This window comes from Mus musculus, chromosome 6 (assembly GCF_000001635.26).
Source record: "Mus musculus strain C57BL/6J chromosome 6, GRCm38.p6 C57BL/6J".
NCBI lineage: Eukaryota > Metazoa > Chordata > Mammalia > Rodentia > Muridae > Mus > Mus musculus.
In genome coordinates, this window is record NC_000072.6 from 121342574 (window position 1) to 121367179 (window position 24606).

Here is a 24606-nt window from a genome sequence, read left to right on the forward strand (position 1 = left end):
AGTGTCCAGCCTGAAAGTTGGTGGCTCCCATCCCACTGCTCTGGTAAGAGGGGCTGTACCTTGCCTAAGAAGGAGCCGGTAGTTGGGGTGGAGGTGAGGATAAGGGCGAAGGGCCAGGAGCAGGAGGAGAGAGGTCAGGGAGGTAGGGCTGCCTGAGGCAGCTGTTCAACAAGGTTCTGGGGGCTTCTTCTGGATAGTGCCCACTGGGAAGACACTAGTCAGGAGTGAGGGGCCCTGAGGGGACAGAGAGACAGGGTCATGAGGTTTCGTTCCCTGAGGGTGGATGGTGTAATCTAGGCTTATAGACTTCTCAATCTCTCTTGTTGCTTGTGGTATTTTGTCCCTTCACTTTCTACAGCCCCCCTTCCCTGGTCTGGCCATCCGTCTCAGGACCACTGGGTGGGTGGGGCTGTGGCGGGAGGGGGGGTTGGGGGGGGGAGGAGCAGGAGTACTGAAGGTGAGAATTCCTCTTCCAGGTCTGGAGACGCTTACTCATTCTGGAGCAGGAGTTCTAGCTGGGCTGAGAGACCAGGTGAGTGGGAAGAGCATGCGCAGAGCGCGCAGTCTGGTTATCATAGCCTCTGTACCCCTGAGTCTGGAGAGCTGAGGCTCAGGGCAGAGGCAAGACCCAGCAGAACTGTGTGTCTGGGCAGGAAGCAGGGAGCTGCGGTCCCCTGAGGCCACAGGGAGTCTGATGCCATCCTCACTAGCCACATAATGAAATTGCTCAGGGACAAGCCCCAGTAAGTAAGGAGAGTTCACAGATGGGGAACTGGCCCCGAGGAGGCGGGCCATCTGCCTGCCAGGGGAGGGCAGTCAGTTTTCAGAGCTAGGAAGGGTGAGTGGATGGATCTGGAACTACCTTCACAGGTTGGGGGCGCCTGCCTCTTGGTCAGCTAGGGCTAGAGCAGAAAGCGGGGCACCAGCTTGGGTGGGACTGGGTCTGAGGAGAGGGAGCTGGAGAAGATGTGGGCTGCCACTGTGGAGGGCAGCTGCCTACCAGGTGTGAAGGGCTACGAGCAGCCAGGCTTTGGGGCCATGCACACAGGTATGTGTGTGCAGAGGGACGTGACGGAATGGCATCGGTGTGTTCAGGGGTGGGTGCTGGTATGTGGGTATGGGCTGAAGTGGGACTGGGTCTCTTTCGTTTAGGGAAGGGAGCGGTGGTGCCTGGGTTGAACCCTAGCAGTATGTGGGGCGGGGAGGGTTTCTGGAGGTGTTTCCTAGAACCAGAGTGGGCTTCCATCTAATCTGTCCAGCTCCTGAGGAGAGAGTTAAGACTGTACTTGCTGGTCCTTTGAAGACAGAACCCAGGATTGGCTCAAGGGCACCCAAGTATGGTGAAGTCCCTCCCCTTCCCCTTGCTCAGCCTAGCAAAGCGGGTGGACAGCCTGCAGAGGAGATCTGTAGCTGTGGAGGTAACAGAGCTTGCGAAGGGGAACGAGTTGTCCTTGCTGTCACAGAATCATTCCTAGCAAACAGACTAGAGGTGGGGCGGGGGGGAGGGACCCTGGGGGCCGAGGCTGTGTTTTTGAATTTATTTGCTGTTGGTGTGGAGCTGGGCTGGGCTGGAACTTTACTGTCCTGCTTCGATTCTGAGATCTGGAGTTCTCACGCAGATGATATTCACTATCTGACCCATAAGAAGAATAGAGAGAAAAGGGGCCCTGTGCAGCGTGTTTGTACGGCTAACGTTCTCCTGGACATTCCTTCCCCTAGTCTAACATAGCTGTCCAGTGCTGTGGTTTCAGCCCTCTCTCCTCCCTGCTCACCGTGGCTCTGAGCCACCTCTCCTTTTGCCTGCCTTTGTTTTTATTCTGTGGTTCCACTCTTCCTCTCGAAAACGTTTTAAAGAATTTTTATTTGTTTATTTTTATGTGTCTGAATGTTTTGTGTGTGTCTCTGCACACTACATGTCTGGCGACTGAGGGAGCCAGAAGAGGAGTCCCCTGGGACTGAAGTTACAGGCAGTTATGAATCACCATGTGGGTGATGAGAGTGGAACCTGGATCCTCTGTAAGAGCAGCCAGTGCTCTTAACGGCTGATCCATCTCCCCATGCCCAATCTTTTATTTATAGAAAATTATATTTATATTTATTCTTATTTTCATTATATATTTATATAAATTTATATAATAATATCATATCAATATTATCAATAATGTTTATATATTAGCATATTTATATAAATAGAAATATAATTTGTATAAATATACTTATTATATTTATTTATAGAAAATTATAAAATGGCCTATGGCTATTCACACTCTCAGGTCCTGCTCTTCCTTCTTTTCCTTGATAAACCTCAGTCTCAGGCCTGGACAGGGTTCTGGGTGTGCTCCCCTGACCCCTCCCCCCTCATCTTTCCCATCATGCATTCTTCATCTACTCCTTTTCCCACCAGATCATCCCCTCTCCCTCTGTTCATCTTGCAATGGCTGCGAGTGGTGGGGGGAGTGGAAGGTTTGTCTTCTGCAGGTTCCCTCAGGCTTCCTCGTGGGTGGGGCTTGCCGAGCCCGCTATCCCATGGCTTAGCAAGCAAAGGCGACCTATATGGTCTTTTTCACATCTCTTCACCTTTATCCTCCCCTTCTGCCGCTACCCAATGGAGACAGGGTCATTCTCTCTAGGAGATTTAAAGCTCACTGAGGAGGTATCATTTGCCTAAGTCACAAAGCAAGAGCCCTTCCTACTAGCTGCTCTTTGGGCTCAGCCTTTGAAGAGCCACTGAACTGAGCACTGAGCATGCGCTGTGGGTCAGGTGTTGCTCCCCATCCCTGAGCCTCGCTTCCTCATCAATAACGTAGGCCTAACAGTACTGAGACTGTTAGGATGGGATTTGATAGCAGATATTAAAAACCCTGTGTCTTTAGTCCCGTGATGACTCAAAAGTTGACCTTTCCTTGTTGTAATTAGCAAGTCTGAGTGAACTTGACTTCCTGTCTGGTGCTTTTGCAACAGTGTTTTCAGCTCATTCATTAGGTCTTGATTTGTTTGTCATTTATCATTTGGACGTGATTAAGGGGTCACTCTGCAGGGTGCCAACAGTTTCCGGCTGGGTTCAAGCCTCACTGACTGCTCCGCTGGCTCTGTTTCTGCAGTCTGGAGCCTTCCTCCCTGCCTCATCTTTCTCTCTTGTGTCCAAGGGGCTGTGCTGGAGCCTGGAGTTTGCACCAGCTTATGTGTCTCCTTATGCTTCTCCTGCCCAGAGCTGGCAGTGAGAAACTGAAAATATCCCAATACCAGAACCTCACCCTGCCGTGCTTTTTCATTCCTGGGATAGCCTGCACCCTCCAAATCACCTTCAAAAATTTTCCACAACTGTAGCTGGTTTCTGCCCACGCCTTTCTAACGGACCCAGGCTTGGGCTGTTGCCTGGGTTAAAAGGACCAACAAATAAACATAGAGTCTTCCTTCATAAAAAGACTCCCTTGTGTCCTGGAGGAGTATAGGGTACATGCTAGGCCTGGTCATTTGATTCCCTGAGTGTCCCTGGAGGTGAGGACCAATGGACAGGGCTTCCCCGAAGGTCTAGGCACCTCCTTCTTGGCATTTCCCTGGGAGGAAGGCCTGAAGTAGCATCAAGGTGACCAGCTGTACGGAGGCAGGGAGGAGAAAGCTAGCGTGGGTTCCAGATACAATTGACCTCCTGGCAAGTGACAGACAAAAGGGACAGAAAACAGAAGGGACAGTGGCCCATGGAAGTTTCGGGGGAGGGCTGTACATTTTAGAGGGCAGGGGGAAGGAAATGGCAACAGCCACAGTGGGCAGCCCCTGCCAGGCTGTTCTTGTAAGAGACGGGCACTTGGCATCTTGAGGTCATCTTAAAATGACCACCATCCAAGTGACCCCTCCTGGCTCCAGGATCTTCTATGTTTCTTGGGACAGATAGACATAGAAATGGCCTCCCTTGAAAGCCTACAGCTGGAGCTGATGCCAATCTTGTCCTCGGCTGGCCTTACTTAGAGACCACACCTTCTCCCTCCCTCCCAATCAGAGACCACATTGAGCCAGCTCCCATGTTTACCAGGCCTTGATCGATCACAATTGCTCAGGAAAGGTCCGTGAGCCACCTCGGCCACACCTGCCCTTTAACCCAGCAGCTCTGGCAGCCTCTGGTCTGGAGGCCAGAGGCCGGGTTGCTGTTATTCACAGCGTACTGAAGATCTAGACAGAAGGGCCAGCTGGAGTGGTGGCCGGCTATAAAGATCAAAAGAGAGCCGAGCTATAATGGGGTTTTAATCACAGCTCTACCCCTGGGTGGTGCTGGGCAAGTCTCTGGCCCCTGAAAACCTGCTCTTTCTGTTGCTTTGTCTGCCGAAGACTTGGCAAGCTGAGCTCTGCTTTCGGTTGGCTCAGCCTCATAACTCTGAGAGCAGAGTGTCACTTTAGATAGAAATGTCATCAAGAGCTTGGGAAGAAAGGTAATATGCCAACAGGAAGGCCTGGGCAGGATACGTCAGGGTGAAGGGAGATGGGCGTGCAGGGTGTGTGAGTGTGTGTGTATGTGTGTGTGCGCGTATTGTGTGGGTGTGTGTCAGTATTGTGTGAATGTGTGTTTCTGTGTGTGTATGTGTGTGTGTGCATGAGTATGTCTGTGTGAGTGTGAGTATAAGTATGTGTGTGTGAGTGTGTGTGTGTGAATGTATGTGTATGTATGTGTGTGAGTGTGAGTATGAGTATGTGTGTGTGAGAGTGTGTGTGAGTGTGTGTGTATCTGTGTGTGAGTGTGTGTGTGTGTGTGTGAATGTATGTGTACGTATGTGTGTAACAGTCCTCTTCTTCCCTCACCAGGTTTCTGCCTCTCACAGTCCTGCCTTACCTTACAGGGCCTCCCTATCCAGTATGGACAGGAAGGTTGCAGTCCATGAAGATGGCTATCCTGTGGTCTCTTGGGTCCCTGAGGAAGGAGAGATGATGGACCAGAAAGGCAAGGACCAGGTGAAGGATCGTGGCCAATGGACCAACAAGATGGAGTTTGTGCTGTCAGTGGCTGGAGAGATCATTGGCTTAGGCAACGTCTGGAGGTTTCCCTATCTCTGCTACAAGAATGGAGGTGGTGAGTTCATGTTCAGGTGATGTGGTGAGAAGTCCTGTATCTACCAGCTGAGCTACCCCTGCCCTGGAAGTGTGGTCAAATGGAAGGGGGCACAGCCATGAATCTGGAAGTCTCCACCTCCATCTCTAGCCTCCAGCATCCCTCCTTCTGAAATGGGGGTGATATAATATCCAGGACGAGGTGAGATTTAAGTGAGGCAGTGAGCAGAAGCACGCAGCCTGGGTTTTTAGCTTCTGCATCGCTCCCCATGGATGATAACAGCTAGTGGGGTTCATTCATTGATTCATTCATTCAGCTCTCATGACTGCAGGCCTCTCATGAGCCAAGACTCTGTTCTACCTGCAAGCCAGGACTTGGTCTGTGTGCTGCACCCTGATGAAGGCTGCAGGTGACAGGCAAGAAACACACGTGGCATGTCACTGTGATGAGTTGAGTGACAGAGAGGAAAGGGAGAGGGTCTCCAGGGCATCATCTCTGTAGGCAGACATGAAGAGTGTGGGAGAGGGATGGATTCCCTGGATCTGGTGGGATTCGTTCTTGGGTCTGGAAGGTGGTTCTTCTTGCACAAGTGGCTGTTCCAGGAAGAGGAAACACACTTAGAGATAATCAGTGTTTAGAAAATCCTTCTAAACCTATTTGTATTTAACCTGATAAATAGCTAGCAGATGTGTGCAACTCTCTGACACGGGTCTGGCATTGACAGAGGCAGCCTCTTGTGGATCAAAAATATTCTTTTAGAAAAGTTGCCTCTGCGTTAAGGGTAATACAGCCTTTCCAGATGGCTCCCTTGACAGGACAGTCTAACATCTTAACATAAGCTGGAAGTTGTGGCTGGGTCCTGTATCTAGGACTGTCCTTTTTTTGTATGAGCAGCTTGAACGCTGTGGGTTTTGGCATCAAAGTGATTCTAGAAGTGCTCTCCCAGGGCTACCAGGGGCTGATTGTGACTGGGCAGGTGGGCTTTCACAGCCACCTGTTTCTCTTCTCTTTAACATGAGGGAGTAAATGGGGTCTGGGGTCCCACCTTGGAGTCACTGGTTTTTTTGGGGGGGTTCTTAAAAATAATAAGAAGGACCAGCGACTAGTCCTTTCCTTATCAAGCCGGGAACAGATTTATATGAGAACATGATGTCAAAGATGAACCCAAATGTCACTGTTTTGCTTTAGGCTAGAATTGTTCTAACTCCTTGTGATAACAGGACTCATCCTCCTCTGACCACAGGCCCTGCTTGATGGAAGTCCATCCTTCATTAAAATATGTAGACAGATTCCTTCATGACTGGTTAATAAACATAGCTCTGCAGAGAGAATGGCCTTTCAAAAGAGCAGAAAAAAAATAATAATGAATTAGTATGAGGTCATCTCTGGGTGTGAGAGAGTAGAGTAACTTAACTTAAGCGTCCTTGAGAAATGCCTCATCCCAGAGCCTCCTGTAAGTCGTATTGCTGACTCTGAGGTTCAGGGAAGAGCCAGTGGCCAGGCCCTTGGCTAAAAGTAGATTGGAGTAGAGGAAGGGAGAGTATAAAATGACCTCAAGCTGAATCCACAGTGGCTAGGATCCCCATGGATACTGTCGGGCTGCTTGTGTACACAGTTGGATGTACACCCCGAGGCTGTGGCCAGGTTAGGATTAGCTCAGGCCAGTGAATCGAGGACATTTGCAGCGCTGATGTTCTGGAAGCTCAGCAGAGCGCCGCGTGCCAAGGGTCTCCTATATCATACTCAGAACCAGCCTCCATCCAGTCCCAGAGGGCCCAAGGAAAGCCTATCTCTGGGTGTCCAGGACTCTGCATCTTTTGTGGGATGAAAACCCACATTAGGGGCACAGGAAAGATACTCCTGCATCTGGTGGGAAGGGCCTGTGAGCTATGTGCCCCCATGGACTTTCTGTGAAGGACCCTCCATCAAAGTGTGGAATCTGTGCACAAGGGGCATTAGTTAGTCTTTATTTATTTACAGTTTTTTCTTTTAAATTTATTTTTATTTTATATGAGTAACTGTTTTGCCTGCATGTATGTATATGCACCACCTCTGTGCCTGGGACACATGGAGGTCAGGAGAGGGAGTTGAATCCCTGGAAATGAACTTATGGATGGTCGTGATCTGCCATGTGTGTGCTGAGAACTGATCCCAGGTCCTCTGCGAGAGCAACGCATCTTTTAACAGCTGAGCCATCTCTCTCCAGCCTCATTAGCTAGTCTTTAAAAGGGAGTTATGATACATGTTGAGGCATGACTGAATACGACCAATGAAACGAATACGACAGGATAAACGCCAGGGTTCCATTCACGTATTCCATGTGAGGTGTCCACAGAAGGCAGTCCATAGAGTCAGAAAGCAGCATGTCATCACAGGGGCGGAAGAGGGAGAGCTCATGTTTAATGCATACAGAGTTTCAGTTTAGGATGATAATAAAGCTTTGGAGGTGGAGGCACAGCACCGGGAACACTTTACTGCTGTGGGAGTGTCCACTTACGAAAAATGTATATACTTTAACATGCACATATATACCAAGAAAAGTGGATTTCCTCAGCAATTATACCTAACGAAATTTGTATGGAGGAGCAAAATTGGAAAAGCATGTTAGGATGCAAGCATTTTTTTCCTACCATAGCAAAAAACTAAACACAAAACTCAAAGTCCAGTGTCAAAATACTAACAAAATACCACCCCCCACAATAGAGCATTCTACAGGTGCTGAAATGGTGTCACATATTTATCGACATGAAGAGGCTTGTGATATGAATTTGAAAATAGTGGCTGAATAACATATTGTAATTTTTGTGAAGAAGAAATGTGTGTGCTTACAAGAAATCCAGAGAGAGGGCCTGTATTCTAGTACGTGGGTCACTGAGGCAGGAGCATCACAGGGGCCAGGTGGACGGCACAGTGAGACCTTATCTAACAAAACGGAACCAAGTGGATTCTGAAGTTCCATGGTCGAGCACTTACCTGCTGTGCATGTGAAGCCCTGGGCTATCATCCTATATCAAACCACAAAAGATGGTGTCTCAGTCAGGGTTTGTGTTGCTGCACAAAACATCCTGACCAAGAAGCAAGTTGGGGAGGGACAGGTTTATTCAGCTTATACAGTGCTGTTCTTCACCAAAGGAAGTCAGCACTGGAACTCACACAGAGCAGGAACTTGGAGGCAGGAGCTGATGCAGAGGCCACTGGAGGGATGTTCCTTCCTGGCTTGCTTCCCTTGGCTTGCTCAGCCTGCTTTCTTATAGAACCCAGGGATGGCACCACCCACACCCAGGGCCCTCTCCCCCTTGATCACTAATTGAGAAAATGCCTTACAGCTGGATCTCATGGAGGCATTTCCTCAAGGGAGGTTCCTTTCTCTGTGATAACTCCAGCTTGTGTCAAGTTGACACACAAAACCTGCCAGTACAGATGGGGATAGATGGAGGGAGGGAGGCAGGCAGGGAGGCTTCTGAAAGGATATTCAGTACTCTGTGCTTTCTTCCCCTGTGTGCTGGTTTTCCTCCTTCGTGGGAGTGATGACTTCAGAGTCACTATGACGTAGCCATATGTAATGGTCAGGAGTGAAGCCTCGGGGTCAGGATACCTGATATGGTGTTTGTTTCTTCATCTATACCTTTGTTCTTGTGTTTTCAACCTGGCCTCAGTTTCTTTATCTGTAAATGGGGACTGAGAACAGTATCTCCCCAGTGGAAGGTTGACTTGTAAGGGTTCGACCCCGGGGAAGCTTAGAAGAGGCTCCCACATAGAAAACACCAACCAAGTGCTAAGTTGCAGTAGAACCGAGACTCCTCACCCTGGGAGGGACCTCTGGGTCAAGATAGTACCTCAGCAGCTCTGCAGGTTCCTGTAGGGTTTGCTGCAGGGCAGGCAGACCAGACAGCCTCAGGGATTGGGGAAAACCCTCTGAAAATGATTGGTGAGAAAAGAATGTTCGGAAGCTAGCTCTGTCTGTTTGTTTCTAACACGTAGCCATCTTGATAGTCTAATAAGCATATCAAATTATGCAGAACACATGTTCTTCTTTCAAGACTAATAACATGATTTGGTTTGTAAAGCACAGTAAATAGTTCCGGTTTATTCGAGCTCCCATCTCCAGAGTCATTTCTTTTCCTCCAAAGACTTTGCCTGACTTATTGTGGTTGGGGGAGGGGGGGCATGTCAGGATCTTCTACTGGGCACCCCTGACAGCATGTGCAGGGACACACTGTAGGTCTTGGGCATGGTGAGAAAGGAGGTTGAGGGTAGAGATGCTGGAGTGGGGTTCAAAGTCTGGAAGCAGCAGGTGGCTCAGACTCTGCCTTTCTTTCCCTCTCAGGAGCTTTCTTCATCCCCTACTTCATCTTCTTCTTCAGCTGTGGCATCCCAGTGTTCTTCCTGGAGGTGGCACTGGGCCAGTATAGCAGCCAGGGGAGTGTGACTGCTTGGAGGAAGATCTGTCCCCTCCTCCAAGGTGAGTGGCGTCCTCCCTGTTTCTGTCCTTGGACCTACCGTCCTGCCCACCTCCACTCATTGCCAGTGTTCTTGCTTTCCTGTCCTAGGCTCGGTGTCCATGCAGACTCCCTTGCCGAGCTCTCCTGTCCTGTGCTATGTGAACTCAGCCTCTTGAGGCTAAAATTTAGATGCCCAGGGAGAAGGACGTGTCAAGAGAATAGAATTATAGGTACCAAATTAGATATGGCTGGGGAGGTGCAGTCAAGAACCTGAACCTTAACCTTCATCTGGCCCAAGGAGAGCAATGTCTCTGACTCTATATCATGACTCACACAGGCTTCAAAAAACCTCACAGGCACAGGAATGCTGCTGATGGTGACAGCCAGCATCTGTGGAGCCCGGCTGTGTCAGTGTTCATGTGTGCACTTTTTGTGCATTGCATCACCCAGGCCTCTGTCACTCCCTTGACCTCATTTCACAAAGAAAGAAAGTAGGGCCATTTAGTGAGAGTTTAAGCCAGGGCCCCCTGAGCTCTTTTCTTCTCGAATCTTTTAGGGACAGCTTACTCTTCTCTATAGATCTGTGGAGTGGAAACAAGCCCCTGGGGTATCTTTTACCAGCTTCCCTTAGTGGCTTAGCCAGTTCCAGGCCTGCAATAGAAGGCTCAAGAGCTTCCTTGGCTCTTAGACATCCCTTACACCTCAGATGCAGTCCCTAAAGGAACATCAGGGACCAGGCTGCCTGGGTTATTTGTCCAGAAAGGAACCAAATTGAGCGTACCTGATGAGAACTGGGTACCCTGACTACCTGACCAAAGACTGGGGAAGGGCAAGGCAAGTTGCAAACTACACCTCTTGGGGCCTCAGTCGGCTTCTTGTAGTATCAGGGAGATGTCTAATGGGGCTACAACACAGCAGAGTACTGTAGCTAAGGTGACTGTGAGAATTCCTACGTTATATCTCTACGTAGGAGACCAAGTTCTTGCCACAGCCCCAGTGACTTCTGATGCTCTTGCCAAGCGTGCCCTGCTCCTCCTTGCTTTGCCACTTTTCAGTTTGCAAGCGATGTATGATGGTGACAGAAGAATAGAGAGAGTGCAGGCAGGAAAGCTAGAGATGGGGGGGGGGGGGGCAGAGATAGATCCAGAGGGTGAGGGGAGAAGGAGATGTTGGCACCGCAATTGGAGCGTGTGTAAGATGATGAAAGTGTCCATGAGAAGATGATATGAACATTGGTGTGGGGGCCCATGTGACTGGCAGACCCTCCATGAAATTCTTCTTTGCTTATGCAGATCTCTTTGACCCCCCTCCCCCCATCCCCTCTGCTCCCATAGGCATTGGCATGGCCTCTGTGGTCATCGAGTCTTATTTGAACATCTACTACATTATCATCCTTGCCTGGGCTCTCTTCTACCTGTTCAGCTCCTTCACCTGGGAGCTTCCCTGGACAACCTGCACCAACTCGTGGAACACAGGTATCTGTGTGTCAGCCCCGCCACTGGGCCTGGCTCAGGAGGTTGGTCTGTGGTGGCTGGTGACAGAGTGCCTCACGGACCTTGCCTTAGAGCTGAACTGGTGTGGGCTGTGCTTTCATGAAGTCCTCCTGGCTGGCCCTTCTGTGTGGCACTGTTAGAAGCAACGGGGCTGTTATGCAACCACAACATGCCTCCATTTAGCAAATGATCCTGGGCACCTCTCACGTGTCAAACGCTGTCAAAACTGGGTAAGGGCAGTTAGGTCCCCCACACTGTCTGACTTGGCTGGGGTAGAAGTAGATGAATCAAAGACGGGTGGAGAAAAACAGTACAGTAACTACAGAGTAATGAGAGAACAATGAGTCCATCTTGAGAACAGTACGGGGAAGTTCAGCGCAGCGCAGGGTCTAGGTTCTCTGTCTGTAGGATGAAAAACCAGCGTGGCACAGTGGGCAGGCCAGAGGCAAGATATTGATGGGAGCTGCCCATGTGGACATCACCTGTCTGCCATCCATCCTATTCTGGAGGACTTTAGCATATTCATAGCCCTGGTCAGACTCACCAGGAACAAGTGTAGGGGACACAGGCTATACGGGGAGGAGGAGCTGGTCCCACCGGTATCCTGGCCCCTGAGGAATCTCTTATGCCTAGAACTGGTGGGAAGGTCTGGATGACAGGTGAGAGGGTAGTGAAAAGGCATCTTTCCTCATCTGGTCCCTAATGGATACACATTCCCAACCCTGTCCCCTACAGAGCACTGCGTGGACTTTCTGAATCACTCATCGGCCAGAGGAGTGAGCTCTTCTGAGAACTTTACCTCGCCTGTCATGGAATTCTGGGAGTAAGTTCTGGGTCTGGTTGCCATATGCCAGGGGTCCTAAGAGCAGGGAGCCTGGATGTCTGGATTGTGCAAACTTGAACATTGGAGGTGCATGCTTAAGACTCTGCATCCTTCTTATTGCTACCTCTGCCCACTGGACAGATATCACTTAGGGATAAGGGAACCTTCACGTTCAGCCTTGATAGAACCTACCTATACCTTCATAGTTATCCCAAGCCTTCCCATATCTGCTTGCATTTTCTCATCTGCATCTGCTCACTCTCATGGCCTTCCTTCTGTGCTGTCCCCATACTCCAGCTGCACCCACACACCCTGGACTTCTGTCCACAGAGTCATAGAAAACAGCTTTATTATCTTCTGGCTGCTGGCTGTTCCCTGGTACCCAGTTGGTAGCTTGACATTGACTCGTGTTTGCACCACACAGACATGCTCATCATTCACTCGCCTGCATGATGATGCACACCCCACCCCCCCAGCCATGTCTCCTACCTGCTTCCCTTGTGGTCTACCTGTGTCCTCACACCAATTCACGCTGCACTGGTTCAACACTCTCCTGTCTACCCGTGCCCTCTCCCCTACCCATTCTGGGTTATCTGAGCTTTCTCCTAGGCAAACACATCTCCACCCTCATCTTTAGATGGTAGCATGCTTCCATTACCTCCCTCTGGTCCTGTGTCATGCATGTGTCTATCCAGTCCCCCTCTGTGGGATTACAATGGTTTGGTCTTCTAACAGCCAGGGACACTCAGACCACAGGTGGGAACATGGCATGACCATGGAGAGGCTGGGGAGGGCAGGGATGGGGTAGCCCTGGAGAGTGTCATCTGTTGGGTCATCTCTGAATCAGGGGACTTGGTGACAGGCAGATTGTGCCCTATGGGCTTTCAACTGGTTACTTATTTTTCCCAATCCCTTAGGAGACGGGTTTTGGGTATTACATCGGGCATCCACGACCTGGGGTCCCTGCGTTGGGAGCTGGCCTTGTGCCTCCTGCTTGCCTGGATTATCTGCTACTTCTGCATCTGGAAGGGGGTCAAGTCCACAGGCAAGGTAAGGGATCCCGGCTCCTTGTGAGTACTTACATTCAGAGTCCCCAGGGATACTTTAAAGAGGCCCCCCAGGAGAGCAGAAAGAACAGTTTGGGAGAGATATATTTATGTAAGAGCAGGCAAGTTTCAGGAATATGGGGATTTGGCTCAAAACAAGGGGAGACGCCCCCCATCCTCCAACAGATTTCAAAAGACCTGTTTAAGTTATATTTAGAGTAAAATAAACTATAAGAGTCCCACATTGAGAACTCATTGGTTTCCAAGCCATTAGCAATATGGGGGCCGGGTGTTTCCTACTCTTCTTGGCATGTGTGCATGTGTGCATTTGTGTATCTGTCTCCATTATGTACGACAGGGTTACATATTCTTATGACATGCCTGTTGTATTTAAATAAGACACGAAGAAGAGTTCCCATACAAATTAGCAAACAGAACCATCTTTGGGGGTAAGTGCCAATCAGTGAAGGGGTTTAAGCCAAGATGGGCATCAGTGGGCTTGCTCTGTAGTGAGATTTCAGACCTGGGTTTCATTTCCAGTCTGGAGGACCCATATCTCCTACTTCTCAAAGATAAGATTAGTAGGTACTGAGTTCTGACTGAGCGCCTTAAGGGAGGAGAGGTTGATTTCAGCATAGGATTTCAGGGAGTGAAGTCATGGGGGGAGAGTGTGGGTTATGACTTGGTGGCAGAAACTTGAAGCTGCTGGTCATTACATGATGGTGACCAGGAGCCAGAGAGTTTGGGTGGGAAGCAGAACTGGGTTGAAACAATCTCCATCCTTCTCCAAAAGCCCCACAACTTCCCAGCACAGCACCACTAGCTAGGAACTAAGTGTTCCTAGGGACACTGGCTGCCAGGGACATTTCACAACTCAGTGGTGACACACCTTCATCCCTTGTTATGGCTTAAAGAGGCAACAACAGTTAAAATAAGAATGACGTCAGTTGGTGGTGGTACCCAGAGGGACATAGCCTGGTGTCCCTTTTCAGTGTCCAGGATGCTCCCAGGCTGCTGCTACTGCCCCAATCATAGTCTGGAAAAGTACAGTATGGATGGCCCACAGATTGCCAGCAAACCTGGCCACCTTCCTGGAGAGGCACCCACTCTCGGGGGGTTTGGGGAAGGCACCCAGGGTGGTGGATGGAAGGGACCAGGTTTTGGACTTAAAGTCCTCTTTGAAACCTTGTGGGCTGAGAGCTTCTTCCTCTTTCTTCCCCCACTTGCACGCTCCCTTCTTCCCCTCCCTGCTGATGTGTATCACACTCTGCTGGGGAGTAAGACCCGCTGGAATGTGTAAAGGGAGGTGTGGAAAGTTTCATACGCTCGCCATCAGCTGACTGTATGAAGTCAGAGGACTGAGGTCCCCTGATGGTTGTGATGAGATCTGTTCTGCCTGGGGACGGGCAGAGGCAGGGCAGGATGACCATTGGAGACTCCCTGGTGCCCCGCTGCCTCTGTGTACCCGTGTCAGAAGTGATTTTTGCCTGCTTGCCTTCCAGGTTGTTTACTTCACAGCCACTTTTCCCTACCTGATGCTGATTATTCTTCTGATCCGGGGTGTCACCCTTCCTGGAGCCTACCAGGGCATCGTCTTCTACCTGAAGCCAGACTTGCTCCGTCTCAAGGACCCCCAGGTGGGCACCACAAGGGTGTTGTGAACTTATACTGAACCTTCAAAGTCTTCTATTGCTTTTCCTTTGATTTAAGAGAAATAGAGGTTAGCTGGAGAAGAACTGGGGAAGAAATGTTTGAAACGTGAATGGAGGTACCTTGAAATCCCACCACCGCCATTAGCATATTAGTCTCACCACCCCCAAGTGGTGTGCATATGTTAACACAACTGAGGTAATTTCATTTAGAGAAACAGACCCGTTTGACGTAAATTATATTATGCACCTTTCCATGCTATTAAATGCATCTTTAAATGTCACCTCAGTGCCTGTATAATATTCCCGCCAAACTTAATTTATTCAACAAAAAAACCCAGAGGGCCTCTTAATAGCTACATACTGCCTAGTGCCGGGGCTAGCACAATGGAGAAAATGAACCATCTCTCTGCCCCGCTGAACCCTGAGGCTCAGCCATGGACACTGAGGTGATGTCTATCAGTATCTGGGGGTGATTGTCATGACACCGTACCCAGACTCTCAGGTCTCTCTTTAGAAATGGTGTAGTCTTTGTGCCTGACCAAAGCTCTTCCTAACACACACACACACACACACACACACACACACACACACACACACACACACACTAAATCATCTCTAGATTGCTTATAATGCCACAATATCAGTATTTTTTTTAAACAAATAGTTGTTCTATTGTGTCCACACAGGGAACAGTGCTAAGAAAAAAGTCAGTTCTTGTTAGGACAGGTACAACATTCATTTTTTCTGAATGCTGCTCATCTGAGGGTTGGTTAACCCTCCTCCCCCTCCCCCATCTCCAGTGTGTCTCTCACCAGCCTGGGACTTAGGGGAGACAACCCAGCCAGGGAGCTCCAGGGAGCTGCACTGGACTTTTACAAGTGCCTATCACCATGCCTGGCTTTTTAACCTGTTTCTTCTAGCGATTGAGTTTAGCTCCTCAGGCCACTACTAATACACTAGCCCTAGTTAGAATGTCTTTTACTCTTCGGCAACTTTGTAGATTCAACAGTAGCACTTTATACTTTGTTTTATTGTTCACCAAGGGGTGGGGCTGGGCTTGTCCCCATGAATGTATCAGCTATTTGCATTTCTTCCTCTAAGGCTTGCCTGAGCATTTTTGTTTGTTGGTTTTTTGCTTTTTGCTCCCACCAAGAAGCCTCGGTAGATTTCTTTATATTTTTCGGAGGCAGCCTGTCTACCAAGTCACAGTTCATGAAGTGCCATAGAGCCACACTGGCTGAACGCGTGCCAGGGACTCTTCACTCTACCTGGGTCTGTAGATGCCACCTGCGAATGAAATAGTCCGCAGGCACTTGCTGCTTCCTGAGTACCCACAGAGCCAAACCAGAAACAGGCCCTGCTTATGGGATGGTGGCTTCAGAGAAAGGGGACAAGTTACCGGGTGGTAGGATGCAGGCAAGTTGTTGTGCGGAACATTAAGAGGTGGACTGTGCTGTAAGGAAGGAGCTACGTTCTGCTAGGCACAGCTCAAGGCCCTGGTGGCCTCTACCCATTTTCTTGGGCCTCATGTAGGTGTGGATGGATGCGGGCACCCAGATCTTCTTTTCCTTTGCCATCTGCCAGGGGTGCCTGACAGCCCTGGGCAGCTACAACAAGTACCACAACAACTGCTACAGGTGAGATCTGCTGGTGTGGCGGGTGAGGGCAACCCTGCCTCCACAGGAGCTGAGCAGGGCTCATGTGGACACCTTTCCAAGACTCAGCTTCTTTCCCCTACTTTGCTGGTCTTCTCTTGCCCTGACATCTGGTGTTTGTTTGTGTTGCCTGTGCCATATCACACTCCCTGCTCCCCCCATCTTTCTTCCATGTCTTTCTGTTTCTTGTTCCCTTCTTCCTCCTTTACTGCCTGTCTTTCAATCTCACCTTCTTGGGTTGCCTTTTTTCTTCTCCTTTCTCTCTTCTTCCCCATCTCTGACCTCACTTATCCCCGCAGGGACTCCATCGCCCTCTGCTTCCTGAACAGTGCTACCAGCTTCGTGGCTGGGTTTGTTGTCTTCTCCATCTTGGGCTTCATGTCTCAGGAGCAGGGAATACCCATTTCTGAAGTGGCTGAGTCAGGTAAGGGACACTCTCCACATGATGCTTGAGACTCCAGGGAAGGAGGGTTGCAGAACAGACCCCTCCTGAAGAGAGGGAAGATTCCCCAAACCAGAGCTAGGGACCTTTTTTAGCTCGGGGTTGGGGTGGGGGTTGTGTGGCAGAAGCAAAGCTTTTAGAAGTGTGGGAGAGAAGAGAGGAAAGGAGAAGAGACATAAGCAGAAGAAGGGAGAGAGGGAGGGAGAGAATCAGATGAGAGAGAGAGAGAGAGAGAATGTGTGTGTGCATGCACGTGTATGCACAAGTGTCCCAAAGAAGAGCATAGAGTTGAACTTGTTTCCTTCGAACAGCTCCACCTACATGCTTCTGCACAGAGGCTTACAGATCCACTAGATGCACACATAGGCACACACATAAGTGCTCACAAGCATATACTCATATGGACACTCAAAAATGTTCAACACCCACACACAGATGTTCACAGATACACAGACATACACATAGAAGATCATGGAAGTCCACCTCAAATGTTCACCAGCACACACAGATGCTCACAAAAGCACATGGATATATTAAGTCATTTACAAAGAATCCTATGTATAAATTCACACACACACACACACACACACACACACACACACACAACACAGACACTCTGACAAATAGAAGGACATAAAAATCACAGAAAACCACATTCACAGGTGTTCACAGATGCACACAGATCCTCATATAAGCTCAGGACAGATGCTGACATGCACAGAATCTCATAGACCCTACAGATGTTCACAGACAAAGACACTTGTAGACAGATGCTCACAGCTGCAAACATTCACAGAAGATCTCAAATGCTCACAGACAATCACAGACACACATAGATGCACACATATAGGAACTCACAGACAGACATAGATGCACATTCATAGATATACACACATAGGAATTCACAGACACACATAGATGAATACACATAGGAACTCACAGACACACATAGATGCACACTCATAGGAGCTCACAGACACACATAGATGCACACTCATAGGAACTCACAGACACACATAGATGCACACACATAGGAACTCACAGACACACATAGATACACACGCATAGATGCATACACATAGAAGCTCACAGACACACATAGATGCTAACAGCACACAGACCCTCACAAACCCTCATGGCATTTACAGGCATGTCAAGATGCCACAGATGTCCCCACACACTCCTGGGTGCACATGGGGCTAAGGAGAAGGCTCCTCTCCAGGTAGTGAGTGGTCTGGAGCCCACCCAGCTGCGTTGTGTGCCCGGCAGGTCCTGGGCTGGCCTTCATTGCCTTCCCCAAAGCTGTCACCATGATGCCTTTGTCCCAGCTGTGGTCCTGCCTCTTCTTCATCATGCTCCTGTTTCTAGGGCTGGACAGCCAGGTATGGCACCCTTCTTGGTGGCACCTTTCTTCACGTACCTTCTCCCTGACCGGAGGCCTCACTATGGTTCGAGTCTTTAGCCTGGTGTTCTGATGGCTGGTCCCAGACCTCCTCCAGAGCCCCTGCTGTGAAAGACCTCCCACAATGCTCAGATGCTCATCCCCAGCCTCATGGTCCAGCCCCATTCTTCCTAAGCTCCAGGGTGCAGAACCTTCCCTCTTCCAACCTTTGCTACTGGGATTCCTTGATATGAAGTTGTAGCTGAGGGCAGGGCTGGCTTACCACTGCCTCTGTTCCCTGACATCAACAGCACATAGGGCGATGCACAGTAGGGCCTTGTAGGGGCAGTGCAGGGCAAGCCCCATGCCCTGGCTGCACAGCTGAGTCTCTCCACTCTATTGGCCCACAGTTCGTCTGTATGGAGTGCCTGGTGACCGCTTCCATGGATATGTTCCCTCAGCAGCTCCGAAAGAGTGGCCGGCGGGAGCTGCTGATCCTCGCTATCTCTGTTTTGTGCTACTTGATGGGGCTCCTTTTGGTCACAGAGGTGAGAAGACAGCGTGGGGCTGCTGATTCTTAGAACCATTCTCTCCTCCTGCCCAAGGGCTTACACTCTCTGTGCCCCCGCCATGGTGAGGTTTAGGTCCCACTCACTGAGATCTAAGTGTTGGTAACGTCTCTCTCTCTCTCTCTCTCTCTCTCTCTCTCTCTCTCTCACACACACACACACACACACACACACACACACACACACACACACTCCCTAAGCATCAAGGGTTAGGTGACAGCAGTGTCTGGAGCTATTTTGACTTCCGTGAAATGCATGAATCTACTTGTAACATCACCGGGCACATTCTTTTCTGTGTCCCCATCCCCCTTTCCTCAGGTGACTTGACCCCGGGCAGATTTTCCTCTGTGAGAGCAAGGAAGGCTGTTTCTGCTCCTGGTACCGTTCCCCAGTCAGCCAATCAGGTTTTCTCTTGAGTTTGACAGGTGTCAGGCTAAGACCCTTCCCCAGGCTTACAATATTGGAGAGGACTGACACAACCCAAAAGGAATGGAGAGAGGGGTACCAGTTCCACCAAGATGGGATATTGGGCAACAATACACTACCATAAATCTGTACCCCCAGCACCTCTCGGGTATTAGAAATTATGCCAGGCAGAACAGACTGGTAACTGTAAAATCTCTCTTAGGATCAGGGCAGGGCAGGGCAGGGCAATACACCTTGCTATGAAAGCAGGTGCTAGCCCCACCCAAGCTCAGCCCCCTCCTCCTCCTCTGCAGGGCGGGATGTATATCTTCCAGCTCTTTGACTACTACGCCTCCAGCGGCATATGCCTACTCTTCCTCTCCTTGTTTGAGGTGATCTGCATTGGCTGGGTGTATGGTGAGTGGGGCAGGTGGCTATGGAAGAAGATGCCCCAGGGCTGATGAGGGCAGGCTCTGTCCCTGTTGGGTGTCTTGGTCGGGATGGCCTGATTCCTTTTTCTAGGACTGTCAGACGTACCTGGAGGCTCAATGTCTCTCTTAGACTTAAGTCAAGGACAAAACAGGCATCTTCCATCCGCGAAATTCCAGTCAGAGGGGACCTTTAGGGCCATTTGGCCTGACACCCCCCCCACCCCATACCCATCCTCAGATTTCTTCACTGCATTTCCTACAGCCAAGCCACTTGTGCTGGCGGCGTTGTTGAACACTGAAGGCTCCATGGGCAGCCCTCATGCCTTCAAAACAGCTTCCCTGCTGTTATTGTTACACGTGGCTTTTTTGCAGGGAGGTGAATTCTGTCCTGCCTGGACTTTTAGGGATGGCTTAGGCCTCTCAACACTAAGATCACTAAGCTGCAATCCCAGTGCCACAATGTCTAAGCCACTGTCATACTTAGCATCACAACCCTGGTGTTCCCATGGTGTCCTTTCCTGCTCATGGAGCTGGCTCCTCTTCCCTCCCTAAGATATCTGTCTGACTCTCCTGGAACTCTTGCTCTCAAAGGCTCGAATATACTCAATCAAGGAGGCAGACATTCCTCCTGGCAATATTGGTCTCGGAGCTTGAGGCCTTTAGAAGTCAAAGCTGTGGCCCTTTGAGGGTTGGCCTTCAAGTGTCAGTGGTCATTGGGAAGGCAGTGAGCCTGGGTTAGAGGAATCCCCCAGTCGTGGCCACCGGTGAATGGTTCTTCACATCCGAGGAGACTAGCTCTGCCTGAAAGAGGGCCAGTATGAACAAACGTCGACATAAGCCAAGCTAGTCAGTGCCTTCACTAGGTGCAACCCAACCTGGCAGTGCTCAGTGTGAAGAATTCACAGTCCTGGCATCAGGAGCACTGCTTGCTCTCTCTTCCTGGTACTTTTCTGGCTTTTCTCCCTTCCGCAGTATGGGTCAGTAAAGATTTGCTGAGACTGGCTCTTTTGGCCCGTATACTCCTGTGTATGTATAGGACAGACACTATTCACCCTTAGACAGGGCAGCAGAGGTTGTTTAAGCAGCCTGTGGGTAGTAGCTTTTGCCAGCACGGCTGCTGCTCCTCTGTGGCTGGGAGCCTGGGCTGCACTCTTCCACTGTGTGGTGTGTGTTACCCTTTCTATCACAGCTGGGCCTGGGGGAGGAGTGGGAGTCTTCCCCAAGGCCAAGAAGCCTTCACTTTTGGTTCTCACCTTTTCTCTCACTCTGCTGGCTCAGGGGCCGACCGTTTCTATGACAACGTGGAAGACATGATTGGCTATCGGCCATGGCCCTTGGTGAAGATCTCCTGGCTCTTCCTGACTCCTGGCCTTTGCCTGGTATGCACCTAGCCACTGCCACAACTCCCTCTTGTCTGTATCTGAGGGCTCTTTCCAGCCTAAGAGCAGAGGGGCTGGCCCCTCACTCTCCCTGTTCTACTGGGCCTCTCCTCCATCTGCATTCTGCCTCGGTCCCCTCTCACAGTCCTACTTACTCCTCACAGGCCTCTTCCCGTCTTGAGCTCCTTAAGCCCATGTTTGCCATCTGCCTCAGTCCCTGTGACTGATGGCTCAACAGACCCATCCTACCTCAGATGCCCTTCAGTGTGGTTGGGTGTGCCTCTGTCCTTAGCTGTTGATGTTGCCAGGGGAGGGACTCTGTAGCTCCTGTCTCACCCCGCCCCTCTCTCTTTTAGGCCACTTTCTTCTTCTCCTTGAGCAAGTATACACCTCTCAAATACAACAATGTCTACATGTATCCTTCTTGGGGATACTCCATTGGATGGCTCTTGGCTTTCTCCTCCATGGCCTGTGTCCCACTCTTTATCATCATCACCTTCCTGAAGACCCAGGGCTCCTTCAAGAAGGTAGGTGGCCATGGAGATGGAGGGGACCCAATGAAAGAGGCCCTCGAGGGAGTCTTAGGGCAGGATCACATCAACTCTCCAGATATGAAAGCCCTGGGGTCGTATGGAGATCTTTAAGGCCTTTAAAAACCAGCCTCTGGAATCCTAGGTTCATAGAATCTGGTAGCAAGCTCACTTTGAAGGCAAACCTCTTAATGGTTAAGGGAAAACAGGGACCAAACAGGGGCCAGATGCAGGAGGTTAAAGAGCACACACATTCTGGCTTGGGAAAACTGCCAAGTGCATCCTGGCTCCTGGCTTCTTGTGCCCAGCTGGGGCACAGCAGATGGCGCCCATGTAGCTTGAGGCATGCCTTCCTGGAAGAAGCCATTGCCAATGACCCATAAAGACATTAATTTTGTCTGTCGAGGTCAGATTGTCCAATAGTAACAGAGAGCCGATCTACAGTGGTTCAAGCAAATGGGTTTCTTGAATTCTTATGTAGCAGGAAGGTCAGAGATGAGAGCTGCCAGCATCTGGTTTGGCTGCAGAAAGACCATTGGGGTCCTGTCTTCCTATGTCCTCATACCTACATCCTGAGCATGTCATGTCCTTGTTTTCATGTGGTCATTGTGAGATTGCCAAGATTCCCAATGCCCACCACCACAGCTACATTCAAGGCCAAAAGGGGTGGGGCTGACACACCAAAAAAGCAAAAAATGATGTCGTAGCACCTCTCCCCACTACAGATAACTGGGAAATCCTTAAAGGGGCATATGACAATCGTGATTAGAAGGGTAGTAAGGAGAATCGCAACACTTCTTTATACCTTGCCCTGTGCCATGAACTGTCTCATAAGGTGTCTCATCACCTCCATTTTACAGATGAGGAGAGTAAGGGGACAGCGGGCTGGAGGAGTTTGGCAAGCTGCCTGAGATCATCTAGGTTGTTCCGGTCAGAACTGGAGCTCAGTTTATTACTTCTCTTAATTACTGCTCCTTGTTCGTCCTTATCTCACCAACCCCGAGTTTGTCCCTGAGTGCCTGACTTTGTTTCTGGGGACACACCCACAGAGAGCATCCCCCTGCCCACCCGTGACACACCACAGAGAGCATTCCCATGTCCACCCCAGTGACACACCCACAGAAAACATCCCCCTGCCCACCCCAGTGACACACCCACAGAAAACATCCCCCTGCCCACCCCAGTGACACACCCACAGAAAACATCCCCCTGCCCACCCCAGTGACACACCCACAGAAAACATCCCCCTGCCCACCCCAGTGACACACCCACTAAGCATCTCCCTGCCCACCCCAGTGACACACCCATAGAGAGCATCCCCCTGCCCACTCCAGAGCTTACTCATTCCCTGCCTTTCTCACCCTTCTAGCGTCTTCGAAGACTCATCACACCAGACCCCAGTCTGCCCCAGCCAGGGCGGCGCCCACCACAGGATGGCTCCTCTGCTCAAAACTGTTCGTCCTCTCCAGCCAAACAAGAACTCATTGCCTGGGAGAAGGAGACTCATTTGTAGGAAGTGCCAGAGGCCAGGTGACTCCAGAGCCAGGAACCTGGTCAAGGCTAGCTCCTCCCAGGGGTAACCTCTGCTGCACCCTGCTGTGACCTCTCAGGTCTCCGGACACCCCTGCCAGTCTTCTGGGAGCCACTCTTCTGTTCAGCTGGAACAGCTTGTCACCTCTCAGTCCTTTCCAAGTGAGCTCTAGGAAGCTGAGTCTGCCAAGTGTTTTGAACTCAACATCTTGACTTTCTGGATTAAAAAACTAAGAACCAGACAGGCAAAGTGATATTTTCAAGGTCACACAGCCTGTCAGAGCCCTAGACCTTCCTTGAACTTGCTGCTCTCAGCTGAGGCGTGTGAGCCTCCAGCATCACCCCTGCAGCAGCTAACAAGCCTGCATGGATCACCTGCTGTGACATGTGTGTCTCTTCCTTGTCTCACTCCACTTCAGCTCTTTTGTGGGTGGGAGGTCACCTCATGCAGGTGCTGGGGACTGGGGACATACCTTGTTAAGTTCCCTTCTAGCCTCTACCTATCGGACTTCTCTGAGCTCTCCACGTTCTTTTCCTGGGTGGTAGGACTGGAAACAGGAGATTTCTTCTCTTCCTTCTCCTCCTCCTCTTCTTCTTCTTTTCCTTTCTCCCTCTTTCCCTCTCCCCCTCTCCCTCCCTTTTTCTCTGTCTCTCCCCCTCTCCTTCTCTCTTTCTCTCTCCTCACTCCACCTCTCTCTCTCTCTCTCTCTCTCTCTCTCTCTCTCTCTCTCTCTCTCTCTCTCTCTCACACACACACACACACACTTACACACAGACACAGACACACACACACACACACACACACACACACTTTCCTCTTTTTCTTATCCTCTTTTTTGTCTGGTCCCTTCCCAACCATCCCTTCCCACTTGCTAACATACAACACATAGCCTCTGGCTTCTGAGGGTTCCAGGAAAGCAGGCTGCAGGTGAGTTCATGGTGGGCCTTCAAAAGAGAAGGGAGGGGAAGGAGTAGGGTTCTGAAGACACTGTCCTGGGCACAGAGCCCTACTCCCAAGAAAGAATGACTAGATAAACATCATCCAGAGTCAGTATCCAGTGGTTAGAGCAGTAATCCATGCCTTGTCCTGTGTGGATCCCATTCAGATAGCCTCTGAGTGTTCCCACTTTCTTTTCTTGAGAAGGTGCATCTGTGGACTCCCAGTACTTCAGTTGCCTTGACTCGTGGAAGCTCTTCCTGTCTCCTTCTAGACTGTTATGTGCACCTTGATAATCCTCATTGGATCAGCTAGTGAGGAAAATAAGAGGTCTAAGAGAGGAATTCTTAGAAACCCTGCCATTGCAGCTGGGTGCTATGACGAGTCTAAACTTCTGCTTTGGGGCCAGCATGGAGCCCTTTTCTGCCCCCTGGTGGCAAAGGAAAGCACTCCCCTTTAACATCTCTCTCTCTATCTATCTATTTATCTATCTATCTATCTATCCATCCATCCATCCATCCATCCATCCATCCATCCATCCATCCATCCATCCATCCATCCATCCATCCATCTATCTATCTATCTATCTATCCATCCATCCATCCATCCAACCATCCATCCATCCATCTATCTATCTATCTATCTATCTATCTATCTATCTATCTATCTATCTATCTATCTATCTATCTACTTACTTACTTATTGCTGGTAAAACCTAGAGAGCAACCTTAGAAATCAGTTGGGTACCTCATTGGCACTCTTATCTGTTGCCTGGACCATGGAAGGTAAAGTCTGTGTGGATGCTGGCTCATCTGTCCTCTTCCGGTCTATGTCTGGGCCTCTCCTTTGTCTT

General features: G+C 50.1%; 1 protein-coding gene across 7 annotated transcripts; it reads left to right on the forward strand.

The window, feature by feature from the left end:
• Slc6a12 (solute carrier family 6 (neurotransmitter transporter, betaine/GABA), member 12) lies at nucleotides 1-23200 on the forward strand. 7 transcript variants are annotated; one of them, NM_001381903.1, is made up of 16 exons: nucleotides 1-43; nucleotides 477-532; nucleotides 4830-5059; nucleotides 9366-9500; nucleotides 10815-10955; nucleotides 11709-11796; nucleotides 12714-12846; nucleotides 14345-14479; nucleotides 16028-16131; nucleotides 16449-16573; nucleotides 17861-17973; nucleotides 18383-18520; nucleotides 19261-19363; nucleotides 20656-20756; nucleotides 21113-21283; nucleotides 22656-23200. In NM_001381903.1, exons 3-16 carry the CDS (start codon nucleotides 4846-4848, stop codon nucleotides 22797-22799), a joined length of 1845 nt encoding a protein of 614 aa, NP_001368832.1. In that variant the 5' UTR covers nucleotides 1-43; nucleotides 477-532; nucleotides 4830-4845; the 3' UTR covers nucleotides 22800-23200. The 7 variants fall into 7 exon arrangements, with proteins under 7 accessions (NP_001368832.1, NP_001368833.1, NP_001334362.1 ...); NM_001381904.1 differs by lacking the exon at nucleotides 1-43 and adding an exon at nucleotides 330-399; NM_001347433.1 differs by lacking the exon at nucleotides 1-43 and having other exon boundaries at nucleotides 503-532.
• Nucleotides 23201-24606: the final 1406 nt, after the last annotated feature.

What these genes read in the sequence shown, in the direction of transcription:
- Slc6a12 (NM_001381906.1), top strand. Translation starts at nt 718, where the DNA reads ATGAAATTGCTCAGGGACAAGCCCCA. An exon ending in GATCTGTCCCCTCCTCCAAG is followed by an intron (nt 9,501 to 10,814) that starts GTGAGTGGCGTC and finishes CTGCTCCCATAG; the next exon opens with GCATTGGCATGGCCTCTGTG. An exon ending in GGCTCCTTTTGGTCACAGAG is followed by an intron (nt 18,521 to 19,260) that starts GTGAGAAGACAG and finishes CCTCCTCTGCAG; the next exon opens with GGCGGGATGTATATCTTCCA.